Source organism: Dryobates pubescens, chromosome Z (genome assembly GCF_014839835.1).
Source record: "Dryobates pubescens isolate bDryPub1 chromosome Z, bDryPub1.pri, whole genome shotgun sequence".
NCBI lineage: Eukaryota > Metazoa > Chordata > Aves > Piciformes > Picidae > Dryobates > Dryobates pubescens.
In genome coordinates, this window is record NC_071657.1 from 59,545,722 (window position 1) to 59,561,450 (window position 15,729).

Here is a 15,729-nt window from a genome sequence, read left to right on the forward strand (position 1 = left end):
AGGAAGAGGAACTCCTCAGCTTGCTGTGAAAGCCTGTCATCTGTCTTTTGTGCCTGTCATCTTCTCCCCAAATTACTATAAACTGCAGTTTGAATTCAGCCCATAAGAATAAACTCTAAGAGTATTTCTATATGTTTCTAAACAATGACCCATACAACAACTAAGACTCTGATATTCAGAGAGCCTGGGCACCAACAACTCCAGCATAAAGCTTGAAAAGTTTCAGGTACCTCTACCTTGCAAATCAGTCCCAGCTGCATTGATTCAGACACTTAAACCACCTGGAAATGTGTGGAAATACAAACCTGCCTTTAGCAAATGCAGGACTGCTGCTATAATCCTTATTAAAGCCACAGAGAAGGACATTTTTTTTCTCTAGAATAATTCTGTAAAGCAGAAAAAAAGTGCCATTCAATAACATAGGAATGCTCTAGCTGCCAACATGTCATCTGTGTGCTTAAATGCACAGGTCTTTACATCATAGGTCTTTACAACATGTTGCATTATGGGCATTTCTCCACTAGAATACAAAACTAAGAAAATTTCTGATGTGTTCCTTTCTTGTGCAAGGCAGGGCAGGCTCAGAAGTAAGCAGAGGCACTCTGTGCAAGTACTCCCAAAGCAATGGTAGTATCTCAAGAGCTGTGGAAGTGATGGTCTGCCCCCAGACACAGCTATTACAGCCAACATGATTCAACTAGAGCCCAAGTAGTACTACAAATGCCTTTGCCAGTCAAGCCGCTTCCCTGGGAGGCCTTCTCAAGAAACTTGTGCTGAGGCAAATAAGACACTTCTGGGATCTTCCAGTGTTGTCCAGACCCTGATACAGGGCAGGGTAGATTAAAACTGCCCTGAAAATGTAGAATGAGGAAGGGTTTTTGCCACTAAACTCTTTGCTAATGATTTTTTAACTTTTTTTTTTCCTGCCAGTTTGGAAATTAGAAGACCTAGATGTATTAAACTCATCTCATGGAGGTTCACCAGTGGTGTAGCACACATGGTGATGTTTGAAGGTGAGGGCAGAAGACACAGCCAGGAATGGTGGGTGTGGTAAATCCTTTTTCACCTGGTGTAATTCACACAGATAACCACATATTGGTCACAGACAGATAGACAGTGGTTCACAGACAGACAACCATATGTGACATGTCAGAATCCTAGATGCATCAGTGAAAACAGGAGTAGACAGGTAGATAATCTTCCATGCAGAGGAACCCAAACTACTTGACTCATAAATTCATGCTGAAACTTGAGGTAAAATGAAATGATCAAGGCAAAATTAAATGATGAGTTGGGATTTGTGGTTTGGTAGAAAGAGCACCTCTAGAACAAGCAACCTCTAGAAGCAACTACAACATCAAAGGTGACCGCAATCAGAGCAGTGCAATTAGTGGAAAGGAGAGACCTATTCATTGGTATAGAGCTTGGACAGAACAAGTTGGGGGGACTTTACCTAAGAAAGAAGAAAATTCTGAACTAGTTATGGAGTTTGATAAGAAGCTAGTGTAGGTATTGAGAGGATTAAAATTGACAGAACTTGGCAACCTACATTACTTTAAAGAGGAGACTTCAATAACAAGACACTTAGATGCTTTTCAAAAAAATACCTGCAACATTGGATGCTTTCATTTAGCAAGTAATGGTGTAACCAGCTGCTGTCAGAGTTATAAAGAAGGATGTGTATGGAAGGCATCAACAAGTAACAGCCTGGCTTTATGTTTTGGGTGCAATTGATTGACTATAATGTCCATGAATGAAATCTACAGATTTATGCCCTCCTGGAAAGGCTAAGAGAGGAGGAGATAATGAATGAAGGACTGTTGAAGCAATTTATTGTAGACAGAACAAGAATCATCTCCAACAGAATGTCTGATTTAATTGAAGACATGAACCATGTGATCAGTGGGTCAGAGGCAGCAGCTTCTTCTGTGAGATATGAAGAAAGGCTAGAGCACTCAGCTAGTAACACCAGCTCCCACACTCTTTAGAAAGCATCTCCTTTGTAGTTGTCTCTATGTATATGGGGTCCCTCAGAACCCAGAAGCATCCCTCATCCCTGCTGGCATCTGTCTGATCACAGTTTCGGCAAATCTGAGCTTAAAATTGCACAGAAGTCAAACAAAAATGGTGAAATAACAGTAATATGAAATATAATGGCATTATCCTCAAGTATTTCTTATAGTAATTAAAATTTTCAAGAATAAAGTGTGAGTCATTTATTTGCTACTGAGACCTGAAGATAAGAACAAAAGCTGACAAGGAATACAGTTGTGGGTGTTAATTACTGCTTATAATAGACACAAAGATTAGAGCCATCAACTGTACCAAGTGTAATTCTTTATTTAGTAATTTAATATTATTCCCTATTCATCTCAATGCATTTTTATATGCCTGACCTTCTGTAGACTTCTCATTTTGTTCTTCAGTTGAAAGAGCAAAGCTAGTTAATTTCTGGTGACATTTTGTGGCCACGTAGCTGCTGAAAGATCTTTTTGCACTCAGTTTTGTTTATAAATCTGAATTCAGTGGATATCTACCTAGTGACACAGCCGGTAATACAGATGGCATTGCTGAAATAGGAACCTACTCACTCCCAGGGACTCTTTGAGTGTGTCCTGCCCTCAGGGTCCCAGTGGTCACCAAAGAGCACCTTGTAGTATCTGTAGCAAAAAACAGCTAGACCATGCTACCTTCAAATATTACGTCTTCTACTCATCCAGCTTATCATTAACTTACATTGACTATGACTGTGACACAACCAAATCTTCTGAATACAATCATGTGGGGAGTCCTCATGTTACAGTTAAATCAAGGTTTTGCTGAGCTGTTGTTCTGGGGCAGGAAGCTCAACATCACAGCCTTTCAGCACAGGGGAATTTAATGATAAAGTAATGTTGGTATCATGAACCAGAAGATGACTCTTCCTTTCAATTACTGTATACCAAAAAAAAATATAAAGGAGGGTGCTTGTAGTCATTCTGAAATGCTCTTGAGAAAAAAAAAAAATCACAAAAAAAAGCACCTAGTAAAGAAAAGAAACCTTAAAAGCTTGTAAAGAAACCACAGGGACACATAGCTGCCAGTCAAATTACATTAAAAGCCAATAAACTGAAACCAGCAAAAATAAGAGATGTGTCCTTACAGGGTGCATCATCAGCTTATGAAATGCACGGTATCGGGAGGTCACTGAAAGAAAGTCCATAGTTTGGGTTTTTTCCAAAGTACTTTTTGGATCACCACCACGATGCTTCCAGTACTGTGAGCAAAGGATAATCAAACTTCATACTCCAAGGCACAAACTGTGTATGGGGGTCAGGAGAGAACGTCACCCTCACAGGCAGTGCATTAAGCAGATTCTGCATTTTCCCTCTCCACCTTTGAAGGAGGGTAAGTATTTCTGCAGAATGGTTGTGTAACCTGCAATGGTAAGTCCTGCACAAACACCTCTAGTTTCCTTCCTCATCGGGGGTGATTTTCCTGTGGCAGATTTCAAAGCCTATAAAAGCATAATTTACCTCCAAAAAATGTATTTAAGCATAAGCTCTGATGAACAATGCAATGTAGAGGTAAAGCAGAGCTCTTAAGCCTCAAGAATGGTCTCAGGAGAAACTGAAGCAGGCACAATTTATAGGCAAATAAAAGACGTGACCTCCTACCCATACCATTGTACAACATCCTAGGGGGAAGGCAAAGATGGGCTCATCTGTGCACTAGCCCTCACTGTAAGGACCATGAAAAGAGAGACACTCTCCTGACATTTTTTTGCTAAGGAGCAGAAGTAAATCTCACAGAGGACCTTATGTGGCTATTAATGCAGCCCTTTGAGCAGTACTCAGACAAAAGGGTGACAGTTAATCAAAGAGCATTGCCTACCACGTTCTGGGCATGACCAGCTCCTCTGTCTCTTGCTGCTGTTCTCGTTGTGATTACATGAAAAATTAAAATCACACTGTTCTTAGTCCTCCCACTCCACCACCTGTTTTCATCTCACAGTTGCCTCATTGCCATAGGTCCATGATGTTTTAAAGGTGTCTGTGAGTCACACATCTTTCGGGGCTAATTCTGCTTCTCTGAGTTAAGCCATGTCTGTCTTGCACAGAGATTTGAGTATACTGCATGCATTCATAAAATCAGACAAGCTCTTAGGTCCTGGCTGGATGAGCCAATGTGACTCAATCTGGTCAGACATTTGAATGAGGTCCATGTATGGTCCACTATATTTACCTTAGAAAAGAGAGATTATGAAATGGGAGAAAGCTTTCTGGTAGAATAATTTTAAGCACAAATCCCACAAATCTTCACATGTGCATCTGCTGAACTCACAGACAGGTCAGCATGGGCTTTATAGGCTGCAGGATCAGGGGATTTGCTTCTTTGTCCATTTTGTCTGAGCTATAACTCTATTATGGCTATCGAACACTTGTGATACATTTGTGGCATTACAGGATACTAATTTCCAAGGATTCCTCCTCTTCTCCTTTTGCAGTGCTTAGGTTCTTCCTGTGTCTGTAGCAAACATGAGGGAAAAGCTAAAATTCCTTTGTTCTCCCTTTCATCCCTATGCTGAAAGGAGAAACGGGCCATGTTTCCCAGACCAACCACTCTGAGCTCAGCCTTCATGGCAGGCAGGAGGTAGTCGCCTGCTTGTCAGGTCTTGCTTTAGAAAAAAGGTTCTTAATTCCAGCATTGGAAATGAAGAGGAGTTCGCTATTAGGTCTCATATTAATAATTTAGGAAATACATGCCAAGTCACTTGTGTTCTCTTGATTCTCTCAGAACACAGCTGCAAGCTGCATTTGGTGTTAGGGTGAATGAATGTATTTCAGATAAGATATTTGTACTGAATTATTAGGGTAGTCTGTATTACAAAATTACTAATAAACATTGCTTCTGGCTCAATTTAGCCTGAACTCAGTGAACCTAGCTAGTGGTGAGAAATCAAAAACTCTGAAATACCCAATGAATGAATCTAACTAATCAAGAAGCCCTGCAGGAAGTAGATGCCAGGATTAATGAGCCAGTGGTTTCACCATGCCATGCTGTTATTTCTTCACATAAATGCCCTCAGACGAGATTACCTTTGTCATGAAAAGGAGAAAAGGAAGGTTACATACTTTCAACTGACAGGTTAACTGCCATACCTCCATTACTGCAAGATACATTTTCATGTGCAGAAATTTTTATTCTGAAAAATGAAAATTTAAAGACCACAACACAAATTAAAACACATTTTCATTTCTAGGAGCAGGGATCATTGCTGCTAGTGCAATAATATAATCTGTGCTGCAATGTTATCTGATACCTTGACTTGCACAAACTTTCTTCTGATGTTAGTAATTGCTCAGCGAATGCAATCTCCAGCAGTTGGTAAGAGCAGATTCTGCCTTCCACAGGGATTTGACAGGAGAAAGAGAGGGGAGAGAGAGTGTCAAAGCATTTCATCAAGAGAGCAAATGAAAGGTTCAGTGACATTATTGTTATGTATATTCCTTAGACATTAGGGGTGATGTTGTATTTAGAAGGAAATAAACCTATGTGCATATGTGCTGGTGTGAAAATGAATTCAAATATATATAAATATAAATATATATAAACCATAAATCTCAGTCTTACTTACACATTGAGTGGAATTGCTCAAAGCTAAAACACACCTGAAGGTAAGTAAATAAACTCAGCTTATAACAGCCCCAGTGCCCAGTGTTAGCTACTTAGTCAGTAATAGGCTAATTGATATTCAGCATAAATGTCCCCTCTCAATTTATATGGAATTCACTCATTTATTTTGATCACTTCATGTGAATGAAGCAAAGCTGTTCATGTCATTAGGTAGAACCGGTCAGTGCTGTTTAATTTTTATCTTTTAATAAGAGTGCAAGTGAGATTTTGTAATAAAATCATTCACACACAACTTGTAACATGTATGAGTGAAAAACGTGGTCCCTTTCCTTTCATCAATGTTAAATACATAAAATTATCAGCTTAGATGGTTTATGTTGAAAAGCTTCAGCTGGTGCTACGGTTGCATCTAATTTCAAAAATCTCCAGGACTCAGAACACGAAGATATATTGCCATGGAAACAAATGTTGTATCAAAGTTGAGCAGGATCAAAAAGCTTTGCTCATAACCAGGACAACAGTTGCATGAAAATATGGAGGAAATTATGTATGTTTTTTAAGAGCAAGAATTAAGATGAAGGACCTTTGTAAGGCCACTTTCACAAAGCTGCAGTGTTCGGTATCAAGAACTGGATTTTATAAGCTGTGTCTCAATCCCCTGGCCCCAGTCAGAGAAAACATTTTTCTCTACCGTTAAACAACATGTGTTTTTTAAAGACCTTCCATACCACATTTTATGACATTCTTACATCATAAAGCCACCTTGCTTGCAGCAATATTGAGCAGCCATAAAAATTACATGCTTGTAAACAACCTTCCATACATTTGGTAGAGATAGGTGCAAGGGACCATTGTGGTATTGGGAAGACCAAGTGACTTCCTGAATGGGCTGCCTCTCCTCTTGGGACATTCAGGGTCACTTGTGGGATAGGGGGCTAGGAACACTTTGATCAGTCCTGCTTCATAGGCACTCTGTGCACCACATCTTTGATGACTGATCACTGTTTTCAAACTTGTAGCTAAGCCTGGATGCAGAGGAGCAAGTGTTTGGCACAAGGTTGGGCTGAGGGGTAGAGGGAGGGCTAGAAGGATATAGTGTCTGCTTACACTAGGCCTGGCTCTGGTATGGATTATGGAATGGGATTTGTCTTATCTGGCCTGGCCTGCCTCAAGATGTGCATCCTGAGCTGTTTTGGCACCTGCACAAGCCTGCTCCTGCAGAAGGGCACAGGGCTGCTTCCTCAGGTGACCCCCAGTGGACTCACTTACGGCCTGCATCACCAGTAATTTATTCTACTTTTATTTCACTTTTACATTAAATACGAATGTGTAATTTGCACTTTGGAACAGGCAAGGACCCTTCTGTGGGCGCCTATGAAGCCGGGCACTCTCAGATGTGTAATTAAGAGGTGTGTAATTGATGTAGAAGGATGAGAGATCTCTGCATATAACAAAAAAAGGAAGGAGGATTTGGGGTGTGTGGTGTTGCTGTCAAAAGTAAAAAGGAGCCTTAGACTAGACTCTCCAGATGCTTGCTAAAGTCCTGTACCTCTTTTTTCTCCTACGTCGAAGTTTGCAGGGGGTTAAACCGTGCATTTTCTCTTCCGTGGGATTCGCCCCGCAGACAGCTCCGCATTCATTTCAAAACGGGCAGAAAGGTTTGCGACGAAAAGCCCCTCCGCCCCCACCCCAATCCCAGCCCTCATCCCCGGCACCGCACAGGACTCCGGGGGTGCCGCTGCTGCCCGCCCACTCCGGCCTCCCGCCGCCTCGCTTTCCCCGTTCTTCACCTCTGCCCGGCTTCGCCACGGAACTTCTCATGTCCTGCAGTTTAAAGGCACATCACGCAGAAAGATTAACAAAAGTTTATTTGTCATGAAGTATTAAAATTGCGACAAGTGAAAGGCTTCAATGCAAAGTTCAAGCAAGCAAACTATCCCCAAACTTGTGACAAAGGACTCTGTGTATCCCCATAGAAGGAAGTCCCGTCTTTTTTTTTTTTGTCTTTTTTTGTCTTTTTTTTTTGCCTGCGGTTCAAGACACATCTCATATCTCACACGCCACATCAAAATCCATAATTCTTCATATCACATACTGAAAATGATATTATTTATCCATTCACATTAACTTGATATAAACCTGTCCGGAAAAGTCAAGTAATATGTTTTATATTAGCTCAAACATTTATTAAGAAACCGAAAATGCAATAAATAAGCACAGACAATAAGTTAAAACATATCACGAATCGACCAGTATGTAACAAGAATGCTTTATCTACACAAAACATCCTATTTCACATCGTTTGTTTATTCCTCCAGCGGCCCTGCCCTGCGGCACATGCAGGTGGGCGGGCCGTGGAGTCGGGCCGGGTCGGGCCGGGCCAGGCGGGGCGGGGGCCGCGGCGCCGCCTCCGCCAGCGACAGCGGAAGATGCGGGAGGGACAATAGCAGCAGAAACGTAAATAAATGCGTAAAAAAAGGTAGGGCGGATCGGCAACTCAACTGTCACGAAATCAAAGATCCGGAGAAGGGAGTGCTCTTGCTTATTTTTTCTTTTTACCTCTCCCATGTGTTTTACAAAAAAAAAGAAACTTTATTATTATTATTATTATTATTATTATTATTATTTCCCCCCATGTCTTCGCTCTCACTTATAAATGCTTTTTCAAAACAGATTTGATTCACTCTGGGGTCTCCGTACCTCTCCGCCGGCCCTCCCGACTGCCCTCCGACGGCGCCTTCGCCGCGGAGAGGGTCGGCGACGGGTGGCTGCTCTTAGCGATAAAAATTTAGAAAACAAAACCAAAATGCCTTTTTGTCGTTGTTGTTGTTTGTGGTGGTTTGTTTTTTCGTTTGTTTGTTTTCTGTTTCGTTTGTTGGGGGTTGGTTGGTGGTTTTTTTGTTGGGGGTATTTTTGCAAACCCGGCCGGGGTTCCGGCGGGAGTGCCGGGTGGTGGCGGGGAAGGGAAGCTGGGCCAGGCTCGGGGAAGCCCCGAGCCCCTCCGCCGCAGGGTAGAGGCGGATGCCGAGCGGGCCAGGCCGCCTGGAGCGGAGGGGATGCGCGGGATAGTGCGGGAATTCCGCGGGGTCAGACGGACTGAGGGAAGCGAGGGCGGGGGTGCGGGGGGGTCTCGGCCCACAAACCAGTCCCTTCGCGTCTGATTTCAGATCCTGAGTCGACTCCCTGGTAAGTCAGGTGAGGGAAGGCGGGGGGCCGGGGCGAGGCAGAGGCAGGGGCACGGGGCAAGGCGGCGGTGTTGGCGCGGGGCGAAGTGGCGGCCATTAGGTGAAGCTCATGGAAACTGTGTGCTCTAGTGCTTTGCGGCGAAGGGAGGCGATGCTGGTTCCCCGCCACACGTCGCTGCTGTCAGGGGAGCTGCAGAGCTGGGGCGAGCCCGTCACGTTACTGGGGCCGGGCAGAGAGGCGGGCACCATGCCGGGGAAGGCAGGCTGGTAGAGGTGCGACTGCAGCCCGGCGCCGTTGGAGCCCGCCAGGCTGTTGGAGAGGCCCATGGAGTTGGGCGGCGGCCCGGCTGCCAGGCTGCACTGCGAGAGGGACTGTGCCATGGCCTGCTGCCGGCCCAGCGCCGGCGGCAGTGGCAGCTGCGACACGCCCGGCATGGCGGCGGCGGCCCAGCGCGTATCGTTGGCGTGGAAGGAGCAGAGGCTGTCACCCATGGCGGCCGCGGCCGCCGCGGCGGCCGAGGGGAACTGCGGCAGTCCCGGCGTCGGCAACAGCGTGCCCGGAGCGCGGAAGACGTTGGTGGTCTTCTTGCGCTTCTTCCACTTGGCCCGGCGATTCTGGAACCAGACCTGCGGGCGGTGGGGAGCGACACATACCGTTAGCACGCCTCGGTGCAACGGGACCCACTGCTCCTGGCCCGACCTCCACCCCGTTCCCCGGTCTCTTCCCCCAGCCGTTGGATCTCCCACGGCTGCTCTTCACACCCGCAGCTCCACGCGCGTCCCGTCACGTGTTAACGAAACCGCTAGAACTTCTTGTAGAAGAACCGATCGATGCGTCCGTCCCGGGACTGAGCCGCCTGCGGCCTCCCTGCCTCGGGGGGCGACTCCAAGAGGGGAGCTTGGCCTCCCCGCTAAAAGTCCCAGTAACACAAGCAAACCAAAACCGACAACCCCGCGGCTCCAGGCCTTGCGTGGAAACGCTCCCGAGCCACCTCCAGCCTAGACCCGGGCCGTATCCACCGCCTGGTGCTGCCCAGTCCCGCCCGCATTTGGGTTCTTAAAAAAAAAAGAGGGGGGGTGGGAAGAAAAGGCTTTAGGTAAGCTGCTGCTCGTGGTGCGGCCAGGGATGACTAGATGGGTCTCGCTGCACCGCAGCAAAGGCACCCGAGGGCGTTGTTAAGGAATGAAAAACACGGGTCCACTCGAAATCCGGAGGAGCCGCAGTGTCTGAGCTTGGGGGATAGAGTTCATGGATTCGTGCTGCATCGTCAGAATGAAAAGGGCGGGCGCCCATTACCGAGAATGAGCCGCCGTTAAGGAGCTAAATATTACATGAATAAGCGAAAAAATCGCGTTCAATTTTGTTTTAGGGTTAATAGTTAAATTGCGTCTACAAAATCTTTTTATGTTTCATGGTTTACTGATGGTGTAAAGAATCTCCATCAGGTCTGATCACCTTAGCTCATAGCTACGCTGCATATGCTTTTAAAATGTGAATGTTGCCAATTGGAAACTAGTGCATGACAGATTAAAACGCAGGGAAAACCTAGGGGAGATTTTGAAAAGGCACACATGACAACTCTAGAAATATATTAACCAGAAATGTTTGCCAACTTTGGATCGCTTTTAAAATGCAACTAGCCCCTGAAAATTATTAATACAACAGTGAGAATCTAATGGAGGTTGGAATCTAAAAATGTACCTTGATGGTGTCTGCTGTTACAGTAATGCAGACATACTGTAAATGTATTTTAAAATATATAGCCCATTTAATTCTCTAGCTATAAATGGGTTAGAGAGAAAGAAAGGGAGACAATATCACTATTTTGTTTCTTCTTTTTTTTTTTTTTTTTTTTTTTAGGAGCTGAAGCTTTATGAAGATCTCATTGGAATCCAGCAGATGATTAATGTGAAGATTTGGTAGGAAATCTGGAGAGCTGTATTAAAGCTCAGATCTCAGGTTCATTTCGATCAGCCAGCCGTGAACTCTGAGCCGAATTCATTACACTTTAATAGTGCTGGGAGAGGAAGAAAATGCAATTTCTCATTCCATTAGAAAACTAGAAAATACTCTCAGCTTGTCCCCTATTAAGATGTGGCAGGTGACGGGACCATTGTGGGGGACACGGTCAATGGAATTACAGCACATTATTTTTGTTCGTATAAAATATTGAAAGGCAAGCCTGACTGTGCTGAAGTTATTTCACTGATTTGGTTTTTATGTAAATAAAATATTGAAAGTTAATTAATCCGTGCTAGAGACTAATGATTATGCTTATTATATTGCATTTGATCGCATAATTTGCATGATTCTCGCATTGCTGCTTAATAAGCCATTCCAGGTTATAAATAATTCTGAAATTGGTTTCTAATAATGGCATGCTATAAAAAGAATGGTTTTATTACAGCAGCCTGAAAAGCAGAGCAATATCAGATGTGGAATTGGACTCCTGTTTAAGCACCAGCCACTTTAATAATTATTTAAATGTATCATATACATTAAAAACAGATCTAAAATGAGGAAAGTGGTGATTTATCCTAGCATCTAAAACACTTAAAAACATATACAGCCACTATAAATTAACTATTTGGAGGATTTCTTGAATCAGTGTGGAGCCCACATACTGCAAGGAGTGTGCAGGCAATCTGTTAACTATAAAGAATACTGTGAAGTACTCGTTTAAGAACATAAACCAATTACTATTTAATTTAAATCTGGTCAAGGAGCAGTGATACATCGGATTGTGAAGTAAATACATTAAATTATTTTGCCTGAGATTACATAATGTTAATCATTTTGAAGTGTTAATTAAGAAGGTTATGTTGATCTGATTACTTTTTAAACTACAGAACATTATTGTAAAAAATATTTAAATTGCCACTCTATTAAACTGTTTTTATCAGCAGTTTCAAGCTATTAGAATCGGTTTAAGATTATGCTGAGGCCATTAAAACACTTTGTCTTTCTTTCTACGAATTTCTTTGATGTGCTCTTAGAAAATAACTATTTCCATTTTATATTTTACTTAATTTACCATACTCCTAATATTGAAATTGGTATCATTAACCTTTGGGAAACCCAATAAAGTTTAATAGACCTCGTTTTCTTTTTTCATAGAGTCAGTTGTCCAATTATATTTTATTTGTGAATCTAATTTCTTTTTTAATTTAAACTAATTATAGTACTGTGTAGGCTAAGTCAAATTGTTTTACTTTTTAAAAGCAGACGTGCGTATTCTGTCATATTCGGGAATGGAGTCAGCTTCCGTTCATAAAGGCGTTCATTTAAAGATTTCTTTTGATGTGTCTGTATTTAGCTGAGGAGCCTAGCCTTGCTGAGAGTAATTTTGAACACTGTCTGTGGCAAAGTGCAGTAACATAGCCAGCGTGCTGTGCTGAGTGGGGATCCACATCCTACAAGTGCTTCCATTGTGCAGGCTTTCTTTCCTCAGAAGGGATTCACCCAGAACGTCACTAAAATATCCTTCTACTTACAAAAGCTGCATCTGAGTAGTCTAGCAGTTGGATCCATATGGCCCTTTTCCAAATTTCGTTTACATTTATTTGCCTAAATAGTTTCATATGTGCCTGTGTACATATATATATATATATATATATATATATATATACACACATATATATGGGTGTGCTTATGCATATATGTGTACTTGAAGTTACTACCTCTCCCTCCCCAGGCATGATATAAACCATTACAGGGAAACTCCGAGTCCAGATACAAGTGCTATTTACCTAAGTGCCTTTTCACAGCATGTGTGCCTTCCTTCACCCCTCGCCCCGACCCTCCGGGCAGCGGGCTCCCGAGCATGCCCCGTCCCAGCAGCACCCTGGACAGCTGCCCCACGGAGAGCCTGGTTTAGCAGGGGCAGCACCCTGGACAGTGGCCCCAAAGCACTCCGCCGTCGCCAGACCCCTCACCGGGGGATGTAGACCATGAGCTGAGCTATTGCGAGGGCTGAGACTGCCCGCTTCCGAATTGTGCCTCTCCGGCCTCTTGCCCCGGGTTGGGCCGTGGAGTGGGAAAAGACACGTTCGCTATCTGCTAGCAACCACCGAGCTGTAAGCGGGTAGGAGACAAGGGACACCCCTAGGGGATAGCATTGCGGAAAGGGGGACGGAGGGTTTCGAGACTTCCTCACCAAACCTTTCCATTTAGAGGTAGATTTCCTCCCCAACCGTCGGGCTGAGATTTGAAGGCACCCACCCACCCCGTCCCAGCGTGCCTGGCCGCGCCGCCGGCCGTCCGTGAACCCGAAGAAGAGACCAGCGGGCGCGGCAGGGGCGGGCACTGTGTGAAGGCGGCGGCTCATACCTGCACTCGGGACTCGGTGAGGCCGATGCGCAAGGCCAGCTCTTCCCGCATAAAGATGTCCGGGTAGTGGGTCTTGGCGAAGCTCCTCTCCAGCTCGTTGAGCTGCGCCGGCGTGAAGCGGGTGCGGTGCCGCTTCTGCTTCTGCTGCCCCTGCTGCTGTCCAGCCTGGCCGGGGTTCTGGCCCCCCTGCTGGCCTTGCTGCTTGTCGGGGTCTTTGGAGCTGACGGCTAAGGAGCTGGGATTGGATCCCACCGTGGTGATGTCCTCTCCCGGCAGCAGGGTGGTTCCTTCCACCGTGTCCGAGTTGGGAGCCATGTCTCCTGGGTGTCCCCCCGGATCCGAGGCCCCTACGCCCAGACGACACTTCACCGCCTCCCGGTGTCCCAGTAGCTCGGCTGCATCTTTCATCCCTGCGAAAGTAAAGGAGCCGCGGTCACTCCCCCGAAGCCGGGCACGTATCCATCAGAGTCGCTTTCCAGCGCACCGAACCGGCTAGAGGCATTCACCCATCGCTAGCGCTTTTGCCGCGTTCCCCCCGCCGCCGGCCGCCAACCCCCAAAACCGGTTCGGCTCCGCGGCGCGCAGACCCACTGGCCCGGTGCAACCCGGGCGAGAGAAAACTTTACACTGAGCAACAATTTTTCCGGCTTAAATAACCAGCTCTCTGACGGGCCTTCCCTTACGAGGCCAAGGGAAGGGAAGAGAAGGGGATGAGAGCAAGTTTTGCTGGGTCCAGCTTGGTTTTTCCAGCGAGGCTGGTTTAAAAAAAAAAAAAAAATACCGAGGGAAAGAAAGAACACTCAATCCGCTCTGCTGCCGGGAGTGTTACCTCGCCAACAGATGTGCGGAGACCTCGGTCACCCTGGCCGATCTTTCTCCTCTCCTCCCTCCGCTTTTCTAAACAAACGCGTAAATAACCCTGAACATACAGGTATTTCTATTTTTATAAAAGGAAAAGGAGGAGAGAGGAAAGCGAGCATGCGAGCAGGAACAGACCACCCAGAACTCCTCAGTAAATATCATCGTGCTCATCTGTCCTGAAATAATAATAAGCATCATAGCATAATATGTAGATATGTATATAAAACCAGGGAGAAAGAAATTAAATGATCCACAACTCGATGTAGATCTACATACTCTGTAGGTCTCTCTGTCACTCTCTCTCTTTTTTTTTTTTTTTTTTAATGTTAAATCAAATTAAACTTTAATACAGTACAATTACTTTTAAAAGAATTAGCCCATTTAGATCACATTAAGGTAAAATCAGGAACAAATTGTCAATTTCCTGCCCCGGCTTCCTCCTCGCTCGCTGCCGCTGCCAGAGCAACCTCCGCGGAGCGGGGGGGTGCTGGTGGAAACTCACCGAGACGGGCGTCCAGGAGGTCGGCGTGAGACAGCATCGCGCACCGCTCCAGGGCGAAGGCTGTTCCCCCCCAAATTTTAGCGGCCTTAAGTTATTTAAAATAGATATAAGATATAAGAGATATATATAGATAGATATAGATCGCCTAAATGAAAGAAAATTCGGTGTGTGGTTAAAAAGGGGGTCTCTTGCATTATAATGTCCTTTAGAGAGACGGGGAGGTGCTTAACACTTCAATGAACCCGTGAGCAGCGCGGCGCGGGGACCAATCAGGAGGGCAGCCTGCAAATGTCAGCGCCCGGAGCGCCCCGCTCCGCCCGCCCGCCACCCGCCCGCCGCCGCCCCGGCCTCCCGCCGCCCCGGCCCGACCCGCACCGCGCCGCCGCTCCCTTTCTCCTGCTCCGCTCGCCCTCACCGCCCTGCTTCCACCTCTCCCCCTCTCTTCCAAATGCACATTTGCCACCCCCTCCTGCTCCGGGTCACCTCATGATTATTGTGTTTTCTCTCTCTTTTTTTTCTTTTCTTTTCTTTTTTCTTTTTTAATGTCTCCTCAGAGCGCACCCACGGACCCGCTCAGGCTCCCAGGGGTGGTTCGCAAACCCAGCGCCCACTGGGATGGGGGTTGTAAGCGAGTCAGCACGGGCGGCTGAACGGGGCGGCTGAACGCTGCGGCTCCGGGGCAGACAACGCTAGTCACTGTCGCCGGCCACCCTGGGGGACCGGGGTCGGGGACAACGGCAGAGACCGCATTCCGGCTCTCACCCATACGCCGTCACCGGGTCTCGAAGGCTGCAGGGCGGCGAGGAAGGAGAAACTTGCGCGAGTTTCCAAGGCGGCCCGAATATCACAGGCCCCGTGGTTCTCTGCCGCCCTGTCCCAGCCCTGCTCGGCGCAGCAGCACACAGCGGAGCGGGAAAGGTAGTCCCGGCCGCCTGAGGAGCGCTGCCTCCCTGGCCGGGGTCTCGAAGCCCATAAGCCCCGTGTTTTCGGGTAAAGTTTCCAGTTTCGGGTTGCCTACAAACTCAATCTAAAGCAGTAAATAAAGTTAAACGCTTTTTATTTTCTTCTTGAATATGTTAAACTACTTGAACAATTTAAAGTGCTTTGCACAAGTGAAGCGAACCATTTCTAATGTTCTGATTTTTCAAAGCCAGCCAACAACAAAGTTTAGATTAGTAATATATTTCTAACCAGAGTAATTTTCAAGATCATTAGGCATTTATGTAATTAGTGCC

At 45.8% G+C, this 15,729-nt stretch overlaps 1 protein-coding gene across 1 annotated transcript; it reads right to left on the minus strand.

Moving 5' to 3' along the window:
* Positions 1-8,897: 8,897 nt before the first annotated feature.
* On the minus strand, positions 8,898-14,531 carry OTP (orthopedia homeobox). The gene is made up of 3 exons (XM_054178448.1): positions 14,495-14,531; positions 13,132-13,541; positions 8,898-9,428 (listed from the first exon to the last, which is right to left on the minus strand). The coding sequence occupies exons 1-3, from the start codon at positions 14,529-14,531 to the stop codon at positions 8,898-8,900; spliced, it is 978 nt and encodes a 325-aa protein (XP_054034423.1).
* Between the last annotated feature and the right edge of the window lie 1,198 nt (positions 14,532-15,729).

Coding starts and splice junctions, on each gene's coding strand:
- OTP (XM_054178448.1), bottom strand. CDS start 14,531: ATGCTGTCTCACGCCGACCTCCTGGACGCCCGTCTCG. Junction 13,542..14,494: donor CCTCCTGGACGCCCGTCTCG/GTGAGTTTCCAC, acceptor TTACTTTCGCAG/GGATGAAAGATGCAGCCGAG. Junction 9,429..13,131: donor TCACCGAGTCCCGAGTGCAG/GTATGAGCCGCC, acceptor CACCGCCCGCAG/GTCTGGTTCCAGAATCGCCG.